Genomic DNA, 18,420 nt, shown 5'->3' on the forward strand with positions numbered 1-18,420 from the left:
AATTCAGTAACAAATTATTTACTGATCACAGGTCTCTAACACATGGTATTCCATGTATACTGTCTTGCACACAAAAATGGGTCCTCTTAAGAATCACAGTACTGATGCAGCTTATAACAGAACTGAATGGGAACTTTGTGACAGAAGAGTGGCATTTGGGTGGACACTACAGAGCTTGATTGAACTTGGCAGCGGGTCAGGTGAAACAAATGAGCTCACCCTTTGAAAGGAGTAGTACACCTCGTTCCATGCCTTGGCAGGTTGCATGTATACATAGTAGAGTTATTTGGGTAAGTGGCAGGTAGGACATGCGGTCAAAACTCAAGATTGCAGTTCATTTAAACGACTTCAATGTCTCACTGCTGCGCTAATAAATCGTGTTTATGCTGCAGTCATAGTTCACTTTAGAGTTGCTCATACACAGCAACTGAAGGTTCACTGATAAGCAAGACTTGGGTCATGGTTTTGAGTGGATGTAAACACTGGAGAGGTTGTCAGGATGGACCTTGCTTGACTCAACCCACTGCTATTTACTTTATGTAAGCACTGTTATTTTCCATACTGCATTAGCATTTGAATATTTTCAGAATGGCTGCAGAAAGGAGAAGATTCAAATAGCTCAATGCAAGATGAATGGCAGAGCAGTTTTCACTCATGCAAGTGCAAAGAGCATCAAGTGTACTGTCACGCTATAAAAGCAAGATGGGTCTTCCAGTTTTTGAAGCAGAACTTATTTTGCACGTATTATAACTCAGTAGTAGGTGTGCTGCGGGCCCTTTATATGGTTTGGAACAGTGTTTAATTTGCAGCATATTAGGTGTGCAGTTATGATTTGGGTTAAGTTAGAATTAAGCAAGGAATGTGAACTTTGATGTGGTTGTAGCTGGCTGATTTGGCAGATAAAGAAGCAAAAACCACGCCGTGGCCAGCTTACTAGGCACTGTGCTGCTTTTCATTCTTCCGTGCAGCAGCTCATGCTGTAGAGGTGCTCAAGATGACATAGAAGGGCACCTTTTTTTTGTTGAGCACTCCCTATAATGCCAAGCTAGTTTGAATGCTCCTGTGGTGGTGCTTCTGTTCACACAGTACTCTGAAAATAAGTAACTGAAGTGATCACATTTCATTCTGCCATATAATGGGTGTCCCAGCTTAATGTAACCAAGTTTCTTAAAAATGCGGAGTGACCTAGCCAAGTGAAACCAACTCAGTGCTGTTGAGTGTCATGTGATCTATTCTGGAGTATTTTTTCTTTCTACAGAGGTAGATAATTGGGTAAGACTAATTAGCTTCAGCAAAAAGTGTCGATTCGAAAGTTGTGGATCATCCTGGAAACCTGCCGGCTGAAATGTTTGCAACAAGATAGCATTTACATTGTTTTTTATTATGGCCCTAAATTAAAGTGTGCGCAAAATTCAAAATCAGCCACTTGCAGTTCAGGAGAGCAAGCTGCCGGGCTAGTTGGTGATGCATGTTGTAAACTAGGAAGCGCAAAATACCGAACCGTGAATCTCTCGTGAACCTGTTTTTTGTGTCCCTTACTTTGTCCGTCGTCCGGTATTTTGCACTTCCTAGTTTACAACCACTTGTAGTGGTGCATTTTGAAAGCCCCAACACGTGATATCGGAGAACAAAATGTGCTTGTCTACGGATCACTGTCTCCAACAGAGCTTTACATTTGCAGTTGGCTTGGGATATAAGATAAATGATTTTCTCTCGGTAGCACCACGTTCATTGGATATTTTGAATTTCAAAATACATGCTGCAGACAATTTTATCGAACCCTGTGGCTCAATTATAGTTAATATAGCCTAATATTGCAGCTGCACAATATTCTGCCCCTAAGTGGAGTGAAACCTCTCTTTCGTGCTGGGTTTTCATGCTGCCCATTCCTGATGCTTATGGAGATAACTGGCAGTATGCCGAGACACACTAGAACGAGATTTAAAAGCAATTGAGGAGTTCCGTTAGCTGCATGACACTCCTTAAGGCACATACGAAGGATGATAAGGTTGCTTAAGCGACTCAGAACTGCAGTAGTAGTCATTGCAGTCTAGGTTTTGCATTGCAGCTTTTGAGTAGGGTTCACGCATTCACTAAAGGTGAGCGTCCAGAGTGGGACGCAGTTTCAGGCACCAATGCACCCTAAAAAGAATAACGGCTACTACTGCATTGTTGGCTGCAAAAGTAATTATCGGAATTTGCCGGGGACCACGTATTACCACTTCTCGACGCGACACTAGGAGCAGGAACGGCGGAAACATTGGAACTCATTTGTCGTCAGTAGTAAGCTCTTTTTGCATAACTATATTCATTGCACATATGCGTTTGTTGCTGAGTGAAAAGAACTGTAAAAGGCTGCTTTCTCCTTGCATGTGCTCTCTGAAACAACACAATGTACTTGCGTAATTTGCTTGCCCCCAAATTTATTACCTGGGTTAATAAAGAAAATATGCAGAAGGTGCTTACGTGCTCTGAAGGCAAAAAAAATGAATTTCTCACATGTCTCACTTAATGTCTCACTGTAAGTTTATATGTGGTTGGTAGTAATCCTTGTTGCAAGCTAGCCTGCAACCTGACTATGCTATGCCCAATGAGAAGCCATATGACAGCACCCCAAACACTGTTTGAGGAAGGGTTGGGTCACAATTTTGATAGGAATGTCAGGGAAGACAAAACTGGTCACACAGGTTGCATGTAGGTAAGGAAATTGGGCAGTAATTGTCTCGCGTCTCGGTGGACACCCGAGCCGAGCCGAACCAAACCGCACAGAAAGGGAAGGTTGGAGTGAAAGAAGAGAGAAAGAGGTGCCGTAGTGGAGGGCTCCGGAATAATTTCAACCACCTGGAGATCTTTAACGTGCACTGCCATCGCACAGCGCACGGGTGCCTTTGCGTTTTGCCTTCATCGAAACGCGGCCGCCGCGATCGGGTTCAAGTCCGGGTACTCCGGATCAGCAGCCGAGCGCTCTAACCGTTGAGCCATCGCGGCGGGTACGTCGCGCAGTAACGAGCTTCCATGTACCGGCTTCTGGAGGTTAGTGAAGTTTGAGTGGCTTTAAGTGAGGTCAGCAAACGGCGACGCTTTCTAGAAGCGGCAAATAAAAGCTATCGTTCGCGTTTGTCATCATTATACCAATTATTATTATTATGAGATCTTTCTTGCTTGCTTTAGCTCCTACATTGTCTCCTGTTACTGCATCTACTTTACTGATTTTCTTGCTAGGCATGCTAATGCGTTCCTCAGCAATCTGGAAGTTTGAAACTTGAACGCAGTTTGCGTTACTGACGACGGGAGTCGCGACAGTCATTAACCCATTAACCTGCAAGTTTCACTCGAATATTGGCTCGACCACGCCGCCGGATTTCGAACGTAACTGGTCGAAATTATTCCGGAGCCCTCCACTACGGCACCTCTTCTTTCACTCCCTCCTTTATCCCTCCCCTTACGGCGCGGTTCAGGTGTCCGCCGAGATGTGAGACATACTGCGCCATTTCCTTTCCCCCAAAAAACATTTTAGACGGAGTCGGGGTGCCCGAGTGCTGTGCGATGTCGGTGCGTGTTGGGTTCCCAGGTGGTCGAAATTATTCCCGGCACCTTTTTCTTTCTTTCTTATTTCACTTCCTCCTTTATCCCTGCCCTTACGGCGCGGTTCAGGTGTCCGCCGAGATGTCAGACAAACTGCGCCATTTCCTTTCCCCCAAAAAAACAATTTTCGACGGAGTCGGGGCGCCCGAGTGCTGTGCGACGTCGGTGCGTGTTGGGTTCCCAGGTGGTCTAAATTATTCCCGGCACCTTTTTCTTTCTTTCTTATTTCACTTCCTCCTTTATCCCTCCCCTTACGGCGCGGTTCAGGTGTCCGCCGAGATGTCAGACAAACTGCGCCATTTACTTTCCCCCAAAAAAAACAATTTTCGACGGAGTCGGGGCGCCCGAGTGCTGTGCGACGTCGGTGCGTGTTGGGTTCCCAGGTGGTCTAAATTATTCCCGGCACCTTTTTCTTTCTTTCTTATTTCACTTCCTCCTTTATCCCTCCCCTTACGGCGCGGTTCAGGTGTCCGCCGAGGTGTCAGACAAACTGCGCCATTTCCTTTCCCACCAAAAAACAATTTTCGACGGAGTCGGGGCGCCCGAGTGCTGTGCGACGTCGCTGCGTGTTGGGTTCCCAGGTGGTCGAAATTATTCCCGGCACCTTTTTCTTTCTTTCTTATTTCACTTCCTCCTTTATCCCTCCCCTTACGGCGCGGTTCAGGTGTCCGCCGAGATGTGAGACATACTGCGCCATTTCCTTTCCCCAAAAAACATTTTCGACGGAGCCGGGGCGCCCGAGTGCTGTGCGACGTCGGTGCGTGTTGGGTTCCCAGGTGGTCGAAATTATTCCCGGCACCTTTTTCTTTCTTTCTTATTTCACTTCCTCCTTTATCCCTCCCCTTACGGCGCGGTTCAGGTGTCCGCCGAGGTGTCAGACAAACTGCGCCATTTCCTTTCCCACCAAAAAACAATTTTCGACGAAGTCGGGGCGCCCGAGTGCTGTGCGACGTCGCTGCGTGTTGGGTTCCCAGGTGGTCGAAATTATTCCCGGCACCTTTTTCTTTCTTTCTTATTTCACTTCCTCCTTTATCCCTCCCCTTACGGCGCGGTTCAGGTGTCCGCCGAGATGTGAGACATACTGCGCCATTTCCTTTCCCCAAAAAACATTTTCGACGGAGCCGGGGTGCCCGAGTGCTGTGCGACGTCGGTGCGTGTTGGGTTCCCAGGTGGTCGAAATTATTCCCGGCACCTTTTTCTTTCTTTCTTATTTCACTTCCTCCTTTATCCCTCCCCTTACGGCGCGGTTCAGGTGTCCGCCGAGATGTGAGACATTCTGCGCCATTTCCTTTCCCCAAAAAAAAACAATTTTCGACGGAGTCGGGGCGCCCGAGTGCTGTGCGACGTTGGTGCGTGTTGGGTTCCCAGGTGGTCGAAATTATTCCCGGCACCTTTTTCTTTCTTTCTTATTTCACTTCCCCCTTTATCCCTCCCCTTACGGCGCGGTTCAGGTGTCCGCCGAGGTGTCAGACAAACTGCGCCATTTCCTTTCCCCAAAAAAACAATTTTCGACGGAGTCGGGGCGCCCGAGTGCTGTGCGACGTCGCTGCGTGTTGGGTTCCCAGGTGGTCGAAATTATTCCCGGCACCTTTTTCTTTCTTTCTTATTTCACTTCCTCCTTTATCCCTCCCCTTACGGCGCGGTTCAGGTGTCCGCCGAGGTGTCAGACAAACTGCGCCATTTCCTTTCCCCCAAAAAAACAATTTTCGACGGAGTCGGGGCGCCCGAGTGCTGTGCGACGTCGGTGCGTGTTGGGTTCCCAGGTGGTCGAAATTATTCCCGGCACCTTTTTCTTTCTTTCTTGTTTCACTTCCTCCTTTATCCCTCCCCTTACGGCGCGGTTCAGGTGTCCGCCGAGGTGTCAGACAAACTGCGCCATTTCCTTTCCCCCAAAAAACAATTTTCGACGGAGTCGGGGCGCCCGAGTGCTGTGCTACGTCGGTGCGTGTTGGGTTCCCAGGTGGTCGAAATTATTCCCGGCACCTTTTTCTTTCTTTCTTATTTCACTTCCTTCTTTATCCCTTCCCTTGCGGCGCGGTTCGGGTGTCCGCCGATGTGCGAGGCAGATACTGCGCCATTTCCTTTAAAAAAACATTTGTTTTTTTCCTGGAAACAAACGTTTTCGCATTCTTCCACGTAAGCAGACTTCACTGAAGTGCCCTCAGAATTTTTCCGTTTCCGAGTCCTGCCATGGTTTTCGGCGCAGTAAGAAATCTAAGACCAAATAAATTCTCGCATATTGCAACGACACCCGTGGAGTTTTGCGGAGGTCGAAATAAAAAAGTTGCGCAATTTATGCCGTGAAGAGCAGGCGTTCAGAGGAAAGCGTCTTTTTTGACGATACAGTGGAAATTTTTGCTCATGGTTAACCGCAAACCTAGACCGTTTCCTTGTGTCTGCTGCAGTAATAATGTCCTTACTTTGACGGCTGCGGCGGATCCAGACTCGCAAAGAGTCAGCAGTTTGAAGTGACGTCAAAGTAATGAGCATTCGTGGCTTGACGCAATCAGGTATCAGCCAATTATAGCAAGGTGGCATTGCGAGACCATTTGTTTGCACGGCAAGGCGCCGTTGATAAGAGGAGGAAGAACATTTATTTCCACCGAATATGGCGCGGCAGCAAGGTCCCGATCCGCACGAAGGTGTCCGGGGAGGCAGTCTGTCGCACCGCCGCCGGAGACGGGGTATCCGACCCCGTGTAGGAGATTAGGTCTTCAGCCTCGGCCGCACATTTCTTATTGTGTAAATAGTTCGTATATATTACTTCTCCCCCGATCCTCTCTCCTTGTCCCCTCACCCCTTTCATTTCATTTCTCCATTCTGCCTGCTATCTTTTATTTCCGCTGTCCCAGCTCAGGTGCTTCGGTATCGATGGCAGATGCCGGGGCTAGCAAAAATCTTTTCCTTCCTTTTTACTATTATTTAATAAAAAACCACTGCCACCACCAACCAATTTCCTTTCCCAGAATGAGACAGCACACTTACGAACGCATCCTGGGCTTGTTATGAAAAGAGGCGGTTATAGAGCCGGCGTTGTGTCGTGTGACTGAGCCAGCGTCTGAGCGGCACGGGTGAACCCGCGTCCCTACTTGCATGGCACGTTGAGAGAAAGGAGGAAAAAAATAAACGAAAAACTGCAGTACGGGTCGGGAGCCATTTTCTCTTTGCACTGCAGGGCGCGTTGTGCGCGTTGGTGAAGGTTAGTTTCTCCGTGCACATAGAGGCGCTACGACGCTGTGGATACTCATCGTCGTTGTCGTTGTTGTTAGCCTATCAAAAGATGGCACATACCCACACTGGGGGATCGGCCAAGAATCGGGTGGCTATTCACCTGAACGCAGTTAACAAAAAGAAAATGCACGTTGGAGCGCAACACCGGTGAATTTTTCGTCATGAACAGAAAAGGGATGAGAGTTTTGATTTCAAAATTATAAGAATAATAATAATGAGAGGAAATAAATAATAATGATTTAGTCAAAATGTAATAATTTATAGAAAAGAATAGATTGAACACTTAGCAAGGCAGTCGGTGAGTCGTTGTCGCTGCGCTGTTCGTTCGTAGTCACAGGGATTCAGCGCTGTAGTCATCGTTCAAGCAGCTGTTTGCCAAGAACGTTCGCGCCGAAGACTCTGCACGATGTCGTATGGTCAAGACCTTCTGTGTAAGTAGCGCATGACGCTTTATCGAGAGGAACGCGGCATTTGTTATGGCAAAACCACTCATATGTTAGGTACTTTTGCCGTGTGGTTGTCAGCCGGTAGACGGCGCGTTCATCATGCAGCGTCTCGGCCATTTTCTTAGGGCACGACACTGATGTCTGTTAAGCCATGTCATGCAAGATTAATGCGGAAAGCATCGGCACCTTTTTTCTTGTGGGACTGAAAACGGAATTCATTCCAATATCGCTTCGAAAATCAGAACTATAAACCTTCAGTAAATTTTGACGCGCCGACTTATGACCGTGGCTTGAAATTTAAAGTGGAGGCCTTTACTTTATTCCGCCACTTGTGCCAAATTTCTAGATCCCGAGCAGTGTGCAGAATGCTTTTCTTGTTCGCACATTATATCTCGCGATCCAGAGTGCACAAGCAGGATTGTAGTGTAGTAATTTTCGGAAAAAACACTTAACAGTGCACATAGACCTACTGGGAGCTGTCATGGGATTTTATGCGGCAGTATATACAGGAGTATATCCTTAAATGTTGACCTCTTTCCTTGTTTAGTACCCGCCGCGGTGGCTCAGTGGTTAGAGCGCTCATCTACTGAGTCGGAGTACCCGTGTTCGAACCCGAACGTGGCGGCCGCTTTTCGATGGAGGCGAAACGCAAAATGAGCCTGTGTGCTGTGCGACGTTAGTGCACGTTAATGATCCCCAGGTGGTCGAAATTATTCCGGAGCGCTCCACTACGGCACCGGCACCTTTAGGCCGCCGCGGTGGCTGAGTGGTTATGGCACTCGGCTGCCGGCCCGAAAGACGCGGGTTCGATCCCGGTCGCGGCGGTCGAATTTCGATTGAGGCGAAATTCTAGAGGCCCGTGTGCTGTGCGATGTCAGTGCACGTAAAAGAACCCCAGGTGGTCAAAATTTCCGGAGCCCTTCACTACGGCTTCCCTCATAGCCTGAGTCGCTTTGGGACGTTAAACCCCCATAAACCATCTTTCTTCTTCGCTTCTCTCACTCTCTCCTTTAGCCCGTGGCGCGGTTCGGGTGTCCACCGAGATACATGAGACAGTTACTGCACCATTTCTTTTCTTCAAAACCAAATTTTTTGAAGCGAAAAAGCTTCAAAAGTAGTCGCAGTCGTCCCAGAGCCTGGAGAATGACCTTGAACGACCTTCAGCCCAACCACGTTAGCCATGTATGACCATAGCGGGTACAGTTGTCATACCCTGGACCCATGACCTTTAGTTGACCTCGACCTTGAGTTGACCTTTGGCATTGGGTGACCTTTGGATTGACCTCTGACCTTAAGAACATCCGATGGGGTGACGTGAGGCCACGAGATGACATTCGATGGGGGGTGTCGTAAGACCATGTGATACACGTCATAGCCACGTGGTCGTGTGGGTATATATAGAACAGCTGCTGCCAGCGTCTAGCGGAGCTGCCATGGACGAGCCTCAAGACACTTAGCAAGCGGGTTTGCTTTTCACTGAATTCCAGGGTTAGCCAAGTTAAGCCACTACCAATTTTTTCTGTGTTTAGTTATATAACTTAGGTTACATTTTTCTGGTGATCAATAGTTGTTGAGATAGTGTCTAACATTTAGCACCCCAGTTAGTGTGTTTGCAGATGAAATTGCGTAATGGTACTGTATTTTTATTTTTTGCTCTCGGATTTGGTAGCAACATGATCAGATTAGCATTAAGATCAGCTTATGTATCAGCCATTTTTTGCCTGTAATCAGTATAACTGACGAAAAATTATTAGCCTTGTATGTGGAGGGGGACTTCAGATTTAATTGACACTGTCAGTTCTAACCGCTGCTGGAGTTGGTTTGCATTTCGGTTCTCGGTGCATCTCGTGATTTCTAAATGATGTAAAAAACTGCCAATATGTTTTTGCTTTTAATCTGTCACATCGTACACTTCATTTATGAACTTAACTTAGAAAATTACCTGTGTAATGAATTTATAAATTGCATTTTAGCATGTAATTTTTGCAGATATCAGCATAGGCAGGAAACAAATGCACAGAGATGAAAATAAAGGCAAACATACTTTGTATTTCTTTTCAGGCTGATGATGTAGCATTATTGGCTAACGAGTTGATTAATGTACATGACTGTATCTTAGCATTCATGGCAGTTACTGATGTCCTGTAAAGGTGCTAGAGAACCGCTGTCTAGTAACTGTTGATAGGTGACTCACATTGTTTTTTCGTGTTTTGCTTATGCAGCTTAATATAGCTGCATAAGCTGAAACTGTCGCATAGACTATGTTGTTGCTTTTGCTGATTACCACCCTTTGCCAGCAAGAGACACTATGCTGACTAAGGACGCATTTCTGCAGGGCTTGCTAGGTGGAGTAAGTTTGAGTCAGAGCCAGTTGAGGAACCGAAGTACCAGGCTCAGAGCAGCAGCAGCCAAGTAGCCAAGAAGAAGCTTCGGGATGATAAGGAGCTTAAAGCTCTGCTTAGGAGTGATGTGAGTGTTGATTTTTTGTGACCTCATTGCTGCATTGACTTGTTTTGGAGTGGTTTTGTGCTGCAAAGGCATCATTTTGAAAGTAGTCACTGCCTGCAAAGTTCATATCTTGTTCATCATGCTTTTGTCTGTTTAATTTCTTGTACATTATTCTTGTATGCCATGTGGGACTGATGTTTCTTATTCACTATATATAATGAAAGGTATGCCTGACAAGAGATTTTGCAAAATAAGTGGGTGCTTTTTTAACCACCATGCCTACCTGTGATACACATAAATGTGCCACAGTAGTGTGCATGACACATTCAAGCAATTCTTGCTGAGCACTGGCTTGTAGTGTTGATTTCGGCACATTATCTGTGAATGTGTTCTTGGTGAATGGACAGCACTGTTTGTGCAGTGGTAATATGCTATTTAATAATGAGAAGCGGTCATTATGGAGCATAACTATCATCACTGCAGGTGGAATTTACTGGTGGTGTTGGCTCCAGTGCCTGCTCTTTGTATAGACAAGATATTACATTATACTTTTGAGCATGCTGACTTTAACAGGTCATAAATAGTGTATTGTTCTTTGAGTTATTTCTTAATTGTAAAGAAACTCCGTATTACATTAAGTTTTGCATTATAGCATTGTAGAGGTCTTCCTCCAAAGCTTGTGTTGTCCTCTCAGTTTTGTGAGTTTTATTGTTTTTTGACATTTTTTTGTTTACCTGCTGGTCAATAAGAACAATAAGGATGCAATCCAGGCAGGCCTAGGTCTTGCAGCCCTAGGCTTAAAAGTTTTTTGCTAAAAATTGCATTTAATTTTGTTTTGCAATTTTGGCTTGTCGCACAGGGTTTCATGAAGTTTTGTTTCTTTTTGAATGGGCATGTTCACTCTCCTATTGATTCCTGTGTGTTTCTGGTCTTGTGCTGTGCAGTTTATCGATGATGGGTTTGTGGATGGGCCCTGGCTCGCCCCTACCACCCTACCCCTGGCAGGGGCACCAGTCCCTGTCCCTGAGCAAAAGCCGGGTATCGCGGTAGATGGGCGAATTACTAAAGAGGAGTCCCTGCAGGGGCCTGACCTGGGCAATTCTGTATCACGCACAGCTCTACAAACACTGTCTGTGGCTGACCTCTGCACAAGCCCGAACATACCTGGTGAGTAGCCTTTTACAAGTTGGTGAGGCACCTCAATGCACCGGAATTGGTGTTTGGTGGTGTGGCAGCAGGCAAAGCCATAATGCACCACTCGGAAGGGGAGTCACATTCTTGACTCCTCAGGCTGGATGCTGGCTGGCATTCTGGCTGTGACTTTTGTTCATTTAATTAGCTTCATTACAGATGACTGTGCTACACTTTATTTATTCAAAAGGAGTCGTAAAATAATGAAAGTCCCCCAAAGTATGTTTCGTTAAACATGGTATTCCTCACATGCGTGACTGGCTCGTACTGTCAACTAGCTGTCCATGCTTTGTAGGAATCCATTGCATTCTTCACTGACTGTCAGTTCCTTTTGTTTATTCAGAAGCATACGCATTCTCATTACGTTTTTCATGATGCATCATGGATATTGAACAAGTCCCAATTTTATTGTGAAGGAAGTTACAGCAACTTAATCACAGCTTATTTCTTCTGTCAAGTCGTATTTGACATAACTGAAGAATTCATTAGGGCACGGCTCTTACTGTTAACTAGCTGTCCATGCTTTGTAGGAATCCATTGCTTTCTTCACTGACTGTCACTTTCTTTCGTTTATTCAGAAGCATATACATTCTCGTTACATTTTTCATGCTGCTTCATGTATATCGAACAAGTCCCAAGTTTATCGTGAAGGAAGTTAGCAGCATCTTAATCACAGCTTATTTCTTCTGTCAAATCGTATTTGACCTAACTGAAGAATTCGTTAAAGCACAGTTTAAAATTATGCAGGCTTTTAAACCAAAAAGCAGGTCCTTTGGAAGGAGCAGATCTCGCAAGTATGACGGGACTAGCAGCTGTGCACTTGATGCTTTTAAATTTACCTGTGCCCTTGGGTCCCATTTCGAGTACGCTACCCTAATGCCAGCATTAGGTCCTCTGTGGTCTCTTAACATTTCCGAGTTTTCGTTATACCAGGTTCATAAACATATCTGCCAAGTTTGTTCATGATCGGCGTGGTAGAAATTTAGAAGACGAAAATGTGGCTCCAATCCACGCTGTGAAGGTGGCTGGGCAGCGAAGCTGTAAAATGACACCGAATTACCCATTGCGACTTCACCTGAAGATTCACACACGTGAAACCAGAAACAAGTGAAATGTACTTGAGCTGTATGCTATATGCCTGATTTTTAATGTCGCATGGATGCCATAAGTATGCTGACTGGCCTGAGGTTAATAGGGGCACATTGGTGAGGTTGACCCCTTCAGGTGGCAGTTGGGTCTGCTGAGAGGAAATTTTTTTTTTTTGTTGCATAAATCATGACCTGTAGGCTTGGCAGCAGTCAAAAGTAAAGAATTACGCAAGAATATTCACACTTGAGCACATTTTATTCGCGTTCACATATGTGGACATAGCGTCTCAGAGCTTCTACATGAATATAAACACTGCTAAATTTTCTTGACTTTTCTAACTGATCATTAGACTTGAATTAATGTTTAGCTGTGTGAATATATACACTTCAGCTAATTGCTATTTCCACATTTTCAATAGCAAACGTGGCTCTTGGAGAAATTGGAGCCAATGGCTGGTTCTATTATAGAGCGCTGTGTTTGCCGGCAGTGGCTCAATGTTATGAGGCTTCTTTGCTCAGTCGGCCACACTTGGCATGCTGTGTTGGGAATCTTTGTTCACAGACGACGAAGTGAGAAATGCTGGGCGCTGCTTCCTCCATCGTAAATTCAGAGCTGCCAGCATTTGGATCCCAGATGAGATATTACAGAATTAGTCAGTCAGTCTGTGCACAGTTAACCAATATCACTCGGCGTACAGTGTTTCCGTCTTGGCATTCCTCCATTTCATCCGGAGAAGTCTCCGCCTGAGACATCTCCATCGGCTAGTTTCAGGAACAGTGCTTCAATGCTCAAGTCGTCTGTCTTTCTTCTTGCAGAAGCATGATGAAGCATGGAGCAGGTTTAGGTCTCGTCCACATTTGTGAACGCAGCACCTGAAGGGGTGAACAGAGCTGACCACGTAGTCGCAGTTTACACTTGTGGGGCTTTTGACATTCTGCACTTCACAGCTTGATGACTTCGTTTTCTTTGTGGGCTTTTTATGATGGAAAATAAGGATGATATCCTCAAGCTGAATTAGGGAGAAGTGTTTCATCAAATATATTTCCACTCTATTATATGATTCACATAGAAAGCTGGTATTAGTCTCTTCATAACAGGGATGCTGTATCCAGTGCTAGCGAGATCAGAGTTCAGGTTTTTATTTCATTCAGTTGTGTTTTGTGAAGACATGTCTTGGACTAGTGAAAAGCTTAGCCAAAAAAATGCTTGTAAAGTTAGCTCTGTGTTCATGAATACAGTTGATATTTAAAGCTGGACACGTAATTTCTGTCTGCATTATTCCCTGCAGAAACAGGACAGCTGCTGTTCTTTCAGCTTCCTGACACTCTACCTGGCCTGCAGGCTGCAGTGCAACCAACCCAAAAGGAGGGAACTGACAAAGTTGTGAAAACAGTAAGCTTACTTCAAACATTTGTCAGTGCTTTGGTATGCATGTCTCGGAGCTAGAGATGCCACTTTACTCGCAGTTTGTGATGCATAATTTGCGACTCACATGTGAACAGTGCCAGTTGTTTTTTTGGTAGTTTTTGCACTTGCAGTGCTTGCCACTGCAGTGTAAATGGTAGTGTTTCCGTTGTACTAATTTATGGTTAATGAGTTGCACTCAAGTACGGTTAATGAGTCGCACTGTTCACTGGTACAGATTGGAACTATTGACACCTGTAAAGTGCAAAGAACATAATTGGGGAGACAATGGTAAAAACTGGAAATTTACATGTAAAAAAGATTTTTTTGAAACCTCTTTTTTTTAATTATGACTGCTCAGAAGTGGGCATGCTTGTAACATAAGCCTGCACTGTTTTTAGACCAACTGTATACAGCTTCACTTGCATTTACAAGGAGAAAAGAAAATGCAGGAACTCCTTTTTTATTTATTTTGGTGAAAAGTGTGAACTTTCTGTTCAGCATTCCTCTAGTACTTCTAATATCTTTGAAAATCAAAGGATTGAGTGAAGAAGGACATGTGTTCAAATTGAGCCACAGTGAAACACATTGATAATAGCAGATCAAAAAACATTGATAATAGCTGATCACGCAGTTCTGAATACTGCGGGATGTAACTATGGTACCAAATCCTGTCTTAATTTGGAATGTTCTGCCATCCAGTGATGGGGGTAAGGCCACCATGGCGCTGTGTTTGTCGAATTAGATGATGAGGTTATTTGGGGGCAAAGTAGGAGAGAACGAAGCGGTGCAATGTTGACCATGAGGTTGCATAAAGCGAGCATTCCTCATGTTGGAAATCTTGCGCTTTAGGAAGACAACTGGGTTTTTTGCCATTAGAGCACATACTGCTCTTAGTGTTCTTTTATTCGTTTTTACACTCCATTTTTTGGCTCGCATGTTTTAAATGTCATTAACAGTTCCATTACTTTTGCATCATTCTTAAGAAAGCATGTGATACCGATAGTAGCTGAGGAAGTCTGGTTTCTACTCAGCACTGTGCAGATGGTGTGAACACAGATTTCATAAAGTTATAGGATGGCTACTTCAAGTGGCACTGGCACTGTAATCATTACAAAATTATGTGGATTTTCTTTTGGTCATATGCAGTAGGTGTGAGGTTGGCCTTGGGTGCTCTTTGGCTATAGTCGCAATTGCACCATTAGAATTCATCATCGTCACAGTTTTCTTTTGGCTACTGTGCCACCCATTTTGCAGCGAAAAGCTTCGCTACGCTAGGTAAAGCAGTCGTTGCGTAGGCCGGAGAATGACCTTGAACGACCTTCAGCCAAACCACGTTTGCCTTGTGTGACCATATGTGGTACAGTTATAGTGTCGAACTCTTGACCCCTGACATTGACCCATTAGTTGACCTTTGACATTGGGTGACCTTTGACCTTAAGAACATCCAATGGGGTGATGTGAAGCCACGTGATGACATCCGATGGGGGTGTCGTAAAACCATGTCATAGCCACATGGTCGTGTGGTTATATATAGAACAGCTGTCGCAAGCGTATAGAGGAGCTGCCATGGACGAGCCTCAGACGCTGAGCAAGCATGCTTGCTTTTTGCCGAATTCCAAGGTTAGCCAAGTTTAGCCACTGCCATTTTTTTTCCAGTCATGACAGTGTTCATGTAAAATGCGGTTCTCAATTATTTCACAGGACACTGCAATCTCAGTTTTAAATGTCTCATTAGCACATTTCATGATTACCATTGCTTCTGTCTACTGTGATAACAAGAGCTCATTGTTTCAAGAACTCTGAAATTGAGATTAGTGCTGCGGAACTGTTTCTGGTGATGCTTTCACTTTTCGTTTTGCCACACCTGTAGCACTTTGCATAGTCATGTTGGAAAGACTATGGTAGAATCTCAATGATGCGATCACACTTCATACAATTTTGTATGTTCTAAACCTCTTCCTTGCCACTGTGGGTGATATGAGAGTGGGAGTTGCGTCCTCCTTCTTGTGCATTATCACTGAGGTTGCTCGCAACGTATTGTGCAACGGGCGATTGCTGACCATCAGCCGTAAACAGACCTGCGTGAATCAGTTGCTGTGCTTTTGCGTTCGTTTCGTTTGTTTTGGGTGATACAGTTTTTGGATGTTGCAAATATATTTGTAGTCACCTGTGAGAGTCGTATCACTGAGATTCCACTCCATGGCAGTGGCAGCTCATTATACCTGGTGGCACGGGCAGGCGCATTCCATTTTTGAGTCCTTTTGCCCGACCTAGCGTACTCATTGTATAGCAATAGCCCATCCCCACTTGCGCTGATGTGGAGATGGAGCTTCAGCTGCTCCTTAATTTCTCTGACAAAAATTATTGCCATTCTTTTGCTTTTTTGTAGCAGAACGAAAGTTTTTATGTTCTTGAGCAGTGATGCAAGGTGATGAAAGGTTGATGTTGCATGAACCTTTCGATTGCTCAGTTCATACTATTCGGTTCTAATATATGCAGTTGTGATTAGCCCAAAAAAAAAGGATGCAGACAGTACAGGTGCGAAAGGACACACGCTGTACGATGCAGTCCACTTATAATGACATTGAGAAAATCAGAAAATCCGATCGTTATAAGTGAATATTGTTAGATCTGGACCGGCCAAAAAAATTTATAAAAAACAAAAAGAACACTTTTTGGCGCGCTGTGAAGTTCACTGAATGAGCCAACTCTCGCTAGAACTCCCATCGAAAGATAAGCATGCTGTGATAGTATTGCCGCACAGCGTCTGGGTGCCGAACAGCGCAAAACAGGAGAACGCTTAAAAAAAACAAGTGAAGTAAGAAACCAGCATGGAGGAAGGAAAGAACTTGGGAGAAGTGGTTACATCACATTTTTTTAAGGCTCTCCCCTGCTTCCCCCCCCCCCTCGCTTAGTCGCCATCTCAGCATGCTTGCGCATGCGCGGCAGACAGTGCAGCAGACGATGCTGCTGCGCCCAGCGTTATTATTGGCTGCGCTGTCGGCCAAAGATTCAGTAGTCGTGCGAAAGCACATGACTCATACCAGTCAAACCATTCATAGTGATGTCACACCTAAGGCATACAAAACTATTATTAATAGCTGTATGTCCAGCTTCGAAGCAGGCTGTTATGAGTTCAAATGAAAAAGCAGCAATGATGTTGTAGTTTTCCCCAGTGACGTGATTTACGTAATTCGAACTTTGCACTGCTTCAGCATAGCTGTGTGTAACATCTGGAAACTGTGCCTTTCCAGAACACTGCTTCTGTTTCCACCAATATTTTTGACGACCAGATAGAAGGTTTTTTACTAGAAATCACAACATCCTACAAATGCCAAGACATTTAGATAGCTGCATGATAATCCATTATAGCAAATATATTTATCCTACAGTGCCAGCAATGCCATTCCCATACTTGGCTATTGAAGATTTAATTTCTCTGTGGCACCTTCCTTCATAAAACTATTACTCTATCTCTGGTACACTCAAAGTTTAATTTTGCGTGCTTTGATGTGGGATCATGGTCTTAATTATTTCGTTTATCCTCAGGTCTTACTTTCTTAAAGCAACACTGAGGAATTGATTCTCTGGTTCTTTCTGGCTATGTTGAAGTTTGCTTGTCAGTAAAATGCCATTTACCAGCGAGACCGTTGGATTAAAATATCTTCCAGCCATGCAGTTCAAACTAATGACATCCTTACACAAAGGACAGAGACATTTCGTCTTCATATTGGTACTGTTCATTGCGTGAGCAGAGTCCATAGAATGTTATGCACAGTTATAACGATCATGTTTTCTACTTTCTTTAGTTTTTCTTACAGTGCTATGGGAGAAAAAACCCTTTCCTTATCCCCGTTGTTGTCCTCCATGCAGGAAGAACACCAAGTTCACAATGGCCAGACTAAGCTGAAGCATTTTCCCGAGGGATACATCGGCAAGCTACAAGTGATGAAGTCTGGTCGTGTTCGATTGGTACTGGGTTCTGTGGCGCTCATTGTGGACATGGGCACCAGTATGGCTTTTCACCACGAACTGATGTCCTTGAGGGTGAAGGAGGGAGCGGCTGACATCTGCATTCTGGGACAAGTTATGCACAAGTTAATCTGCCTGCCTGACATGGAACAGCTTCTGCAAGCAGCAGATTCCTGAAGATGGCTTTTCCTGAGCAAGGCGTGCATAAATTGATTGCACTTTATTTTCTCTTCTGTCCGTGACGAAGGCTGTCTTATTATCTGTGGTGGCCGGTGCTCAGGAAGGGTCTCCTGAATGTTACAAGAAGCTCCCATATTATAGTAGTACTAGTTGTCAGGCATGCAGGGGAAACAGTCAGGGTCGTAGCGGTGTCTACCTTTTGATTAACGCGTGCAGCAGGTGGCATACAATAAAAATTGTTTGCACAATGCCTCGTAGACATAGGTGGCACCGGCTTACCTCAGTAGAGCATTGCTCATGTCGTTGGCACCATTATCAATAGTTCGTGTCTACCATGACGAAGTGGTAGCCATGTACATGGAAATGCGGCACCGTTTGTATGTCTATGTTTAGAGTACTATATATAGCTCGGCCGAAGAATGCCCATAATATATAAATCAGGATCTCTGCGATTGCCGCGTTCTCGCTTCGCCAAATATTAAATCGAAGGAATAATAATAAGGAGTAAATAATAATAATAATAATGAGTAAATCAAAGGAATAGAAGGAAGTAAATAGTCTCTAAAGAATCTATTGATGTAGGACTATTGATGCTAACCAGGCAGTGTGTGTCATTTGGTGGGTGACTTCTGGGAGCAGCCACAGAAGACTCCGGAATAAGAAGACTAGGAACACCTATTAAAGGAATTCACCTCTCGGTATGCAGGCACTATGGTCAATCACTTAAAGCATTGAAAGTGTTAGTGCAGCACTCTGTGCCAACTGTGAAACAAGGCAGCGCAGACTTAGGGGGTTGGGGTATTAGGGAGAGTGCCGTGGGGTAAAGGATAAGCGCCCTCTCTCTCTAGAGTTGTGTGTGTGTGTGTTGACA

At 44.9% G+C, this 18,420-nt stretch overlaps 1 protein-coding gene across 1 annotated transcript; it reads left to right on the top strand.

The window, feature by feature from the left end:
• Positions 1-7,138: 7,138 nt before the first annotated feature.
• Positions 7,139-17,602, top strand: LOC144111360 (DNA-directed RNA polymerase III subunit RPC4-like). The gene is made up of 5 exons (XM_077644636.1): positions 7,139-7,247; positions 9,598-9,731; positions 10,655-10,877; positions 13,279-13,382; positions 17,271-17,602. The coding sequence occupies exons 1-5, from the start codon at positions 7,223-7,225 to the stop codon at positions 17,544-17,546; spliced, it is 762 nt and encodes a 253-aa protein (XP_077500762.1). The 5' UTR covers positions 7,139-7,222; the 3' UTR covers positions 17,547-17,602.
• The last annotated feature ends 818 nt before the right edge of the window (positions 17,603-18,420 follow it).

Source organism: Amblyomma americanum, chromosome 11, assembly GCF_052857255.1.
Source record: "Amblyomma americanum isolate KBUSLIRL-KWMA chromosome 11, ASM5285725v1, whole genome shotgun sequence".
NCBI classification, from domain to species: domain Eukaryota; kingdom Metazoa; phylum Arthropoda; class Arachnida; order Ixodida; family Ixodidae; genus Amblyomma; species Amblyomma americanum.

What these genes read in the sequence shown, in the direction of transcription:
- LOC144111360 (XM_077644636.1), top strand. Translation starts at nt 7,223, where the DNA reads ATGTCGTATGGTCAAGACCTTCTGT. An exon ending in GTATGGTCAAGACCTTCTGT is followed by an intron (nt 7,248 to 9,597) that starts GTAAGTAGCGCA and finishes GCATTTCTGCAG; the next exon opens with GGCTTGCTAGGTGGAGTAAG. An exon ending in CTGACAAAGTTGTGAAAACA is followed by an intron (nt 13,383 to 17,270) that starts GTAAGCTTACTT and finishes TCCTCCATGCAG; the next exon opens with GAAGAACACCAAGTTCACAA.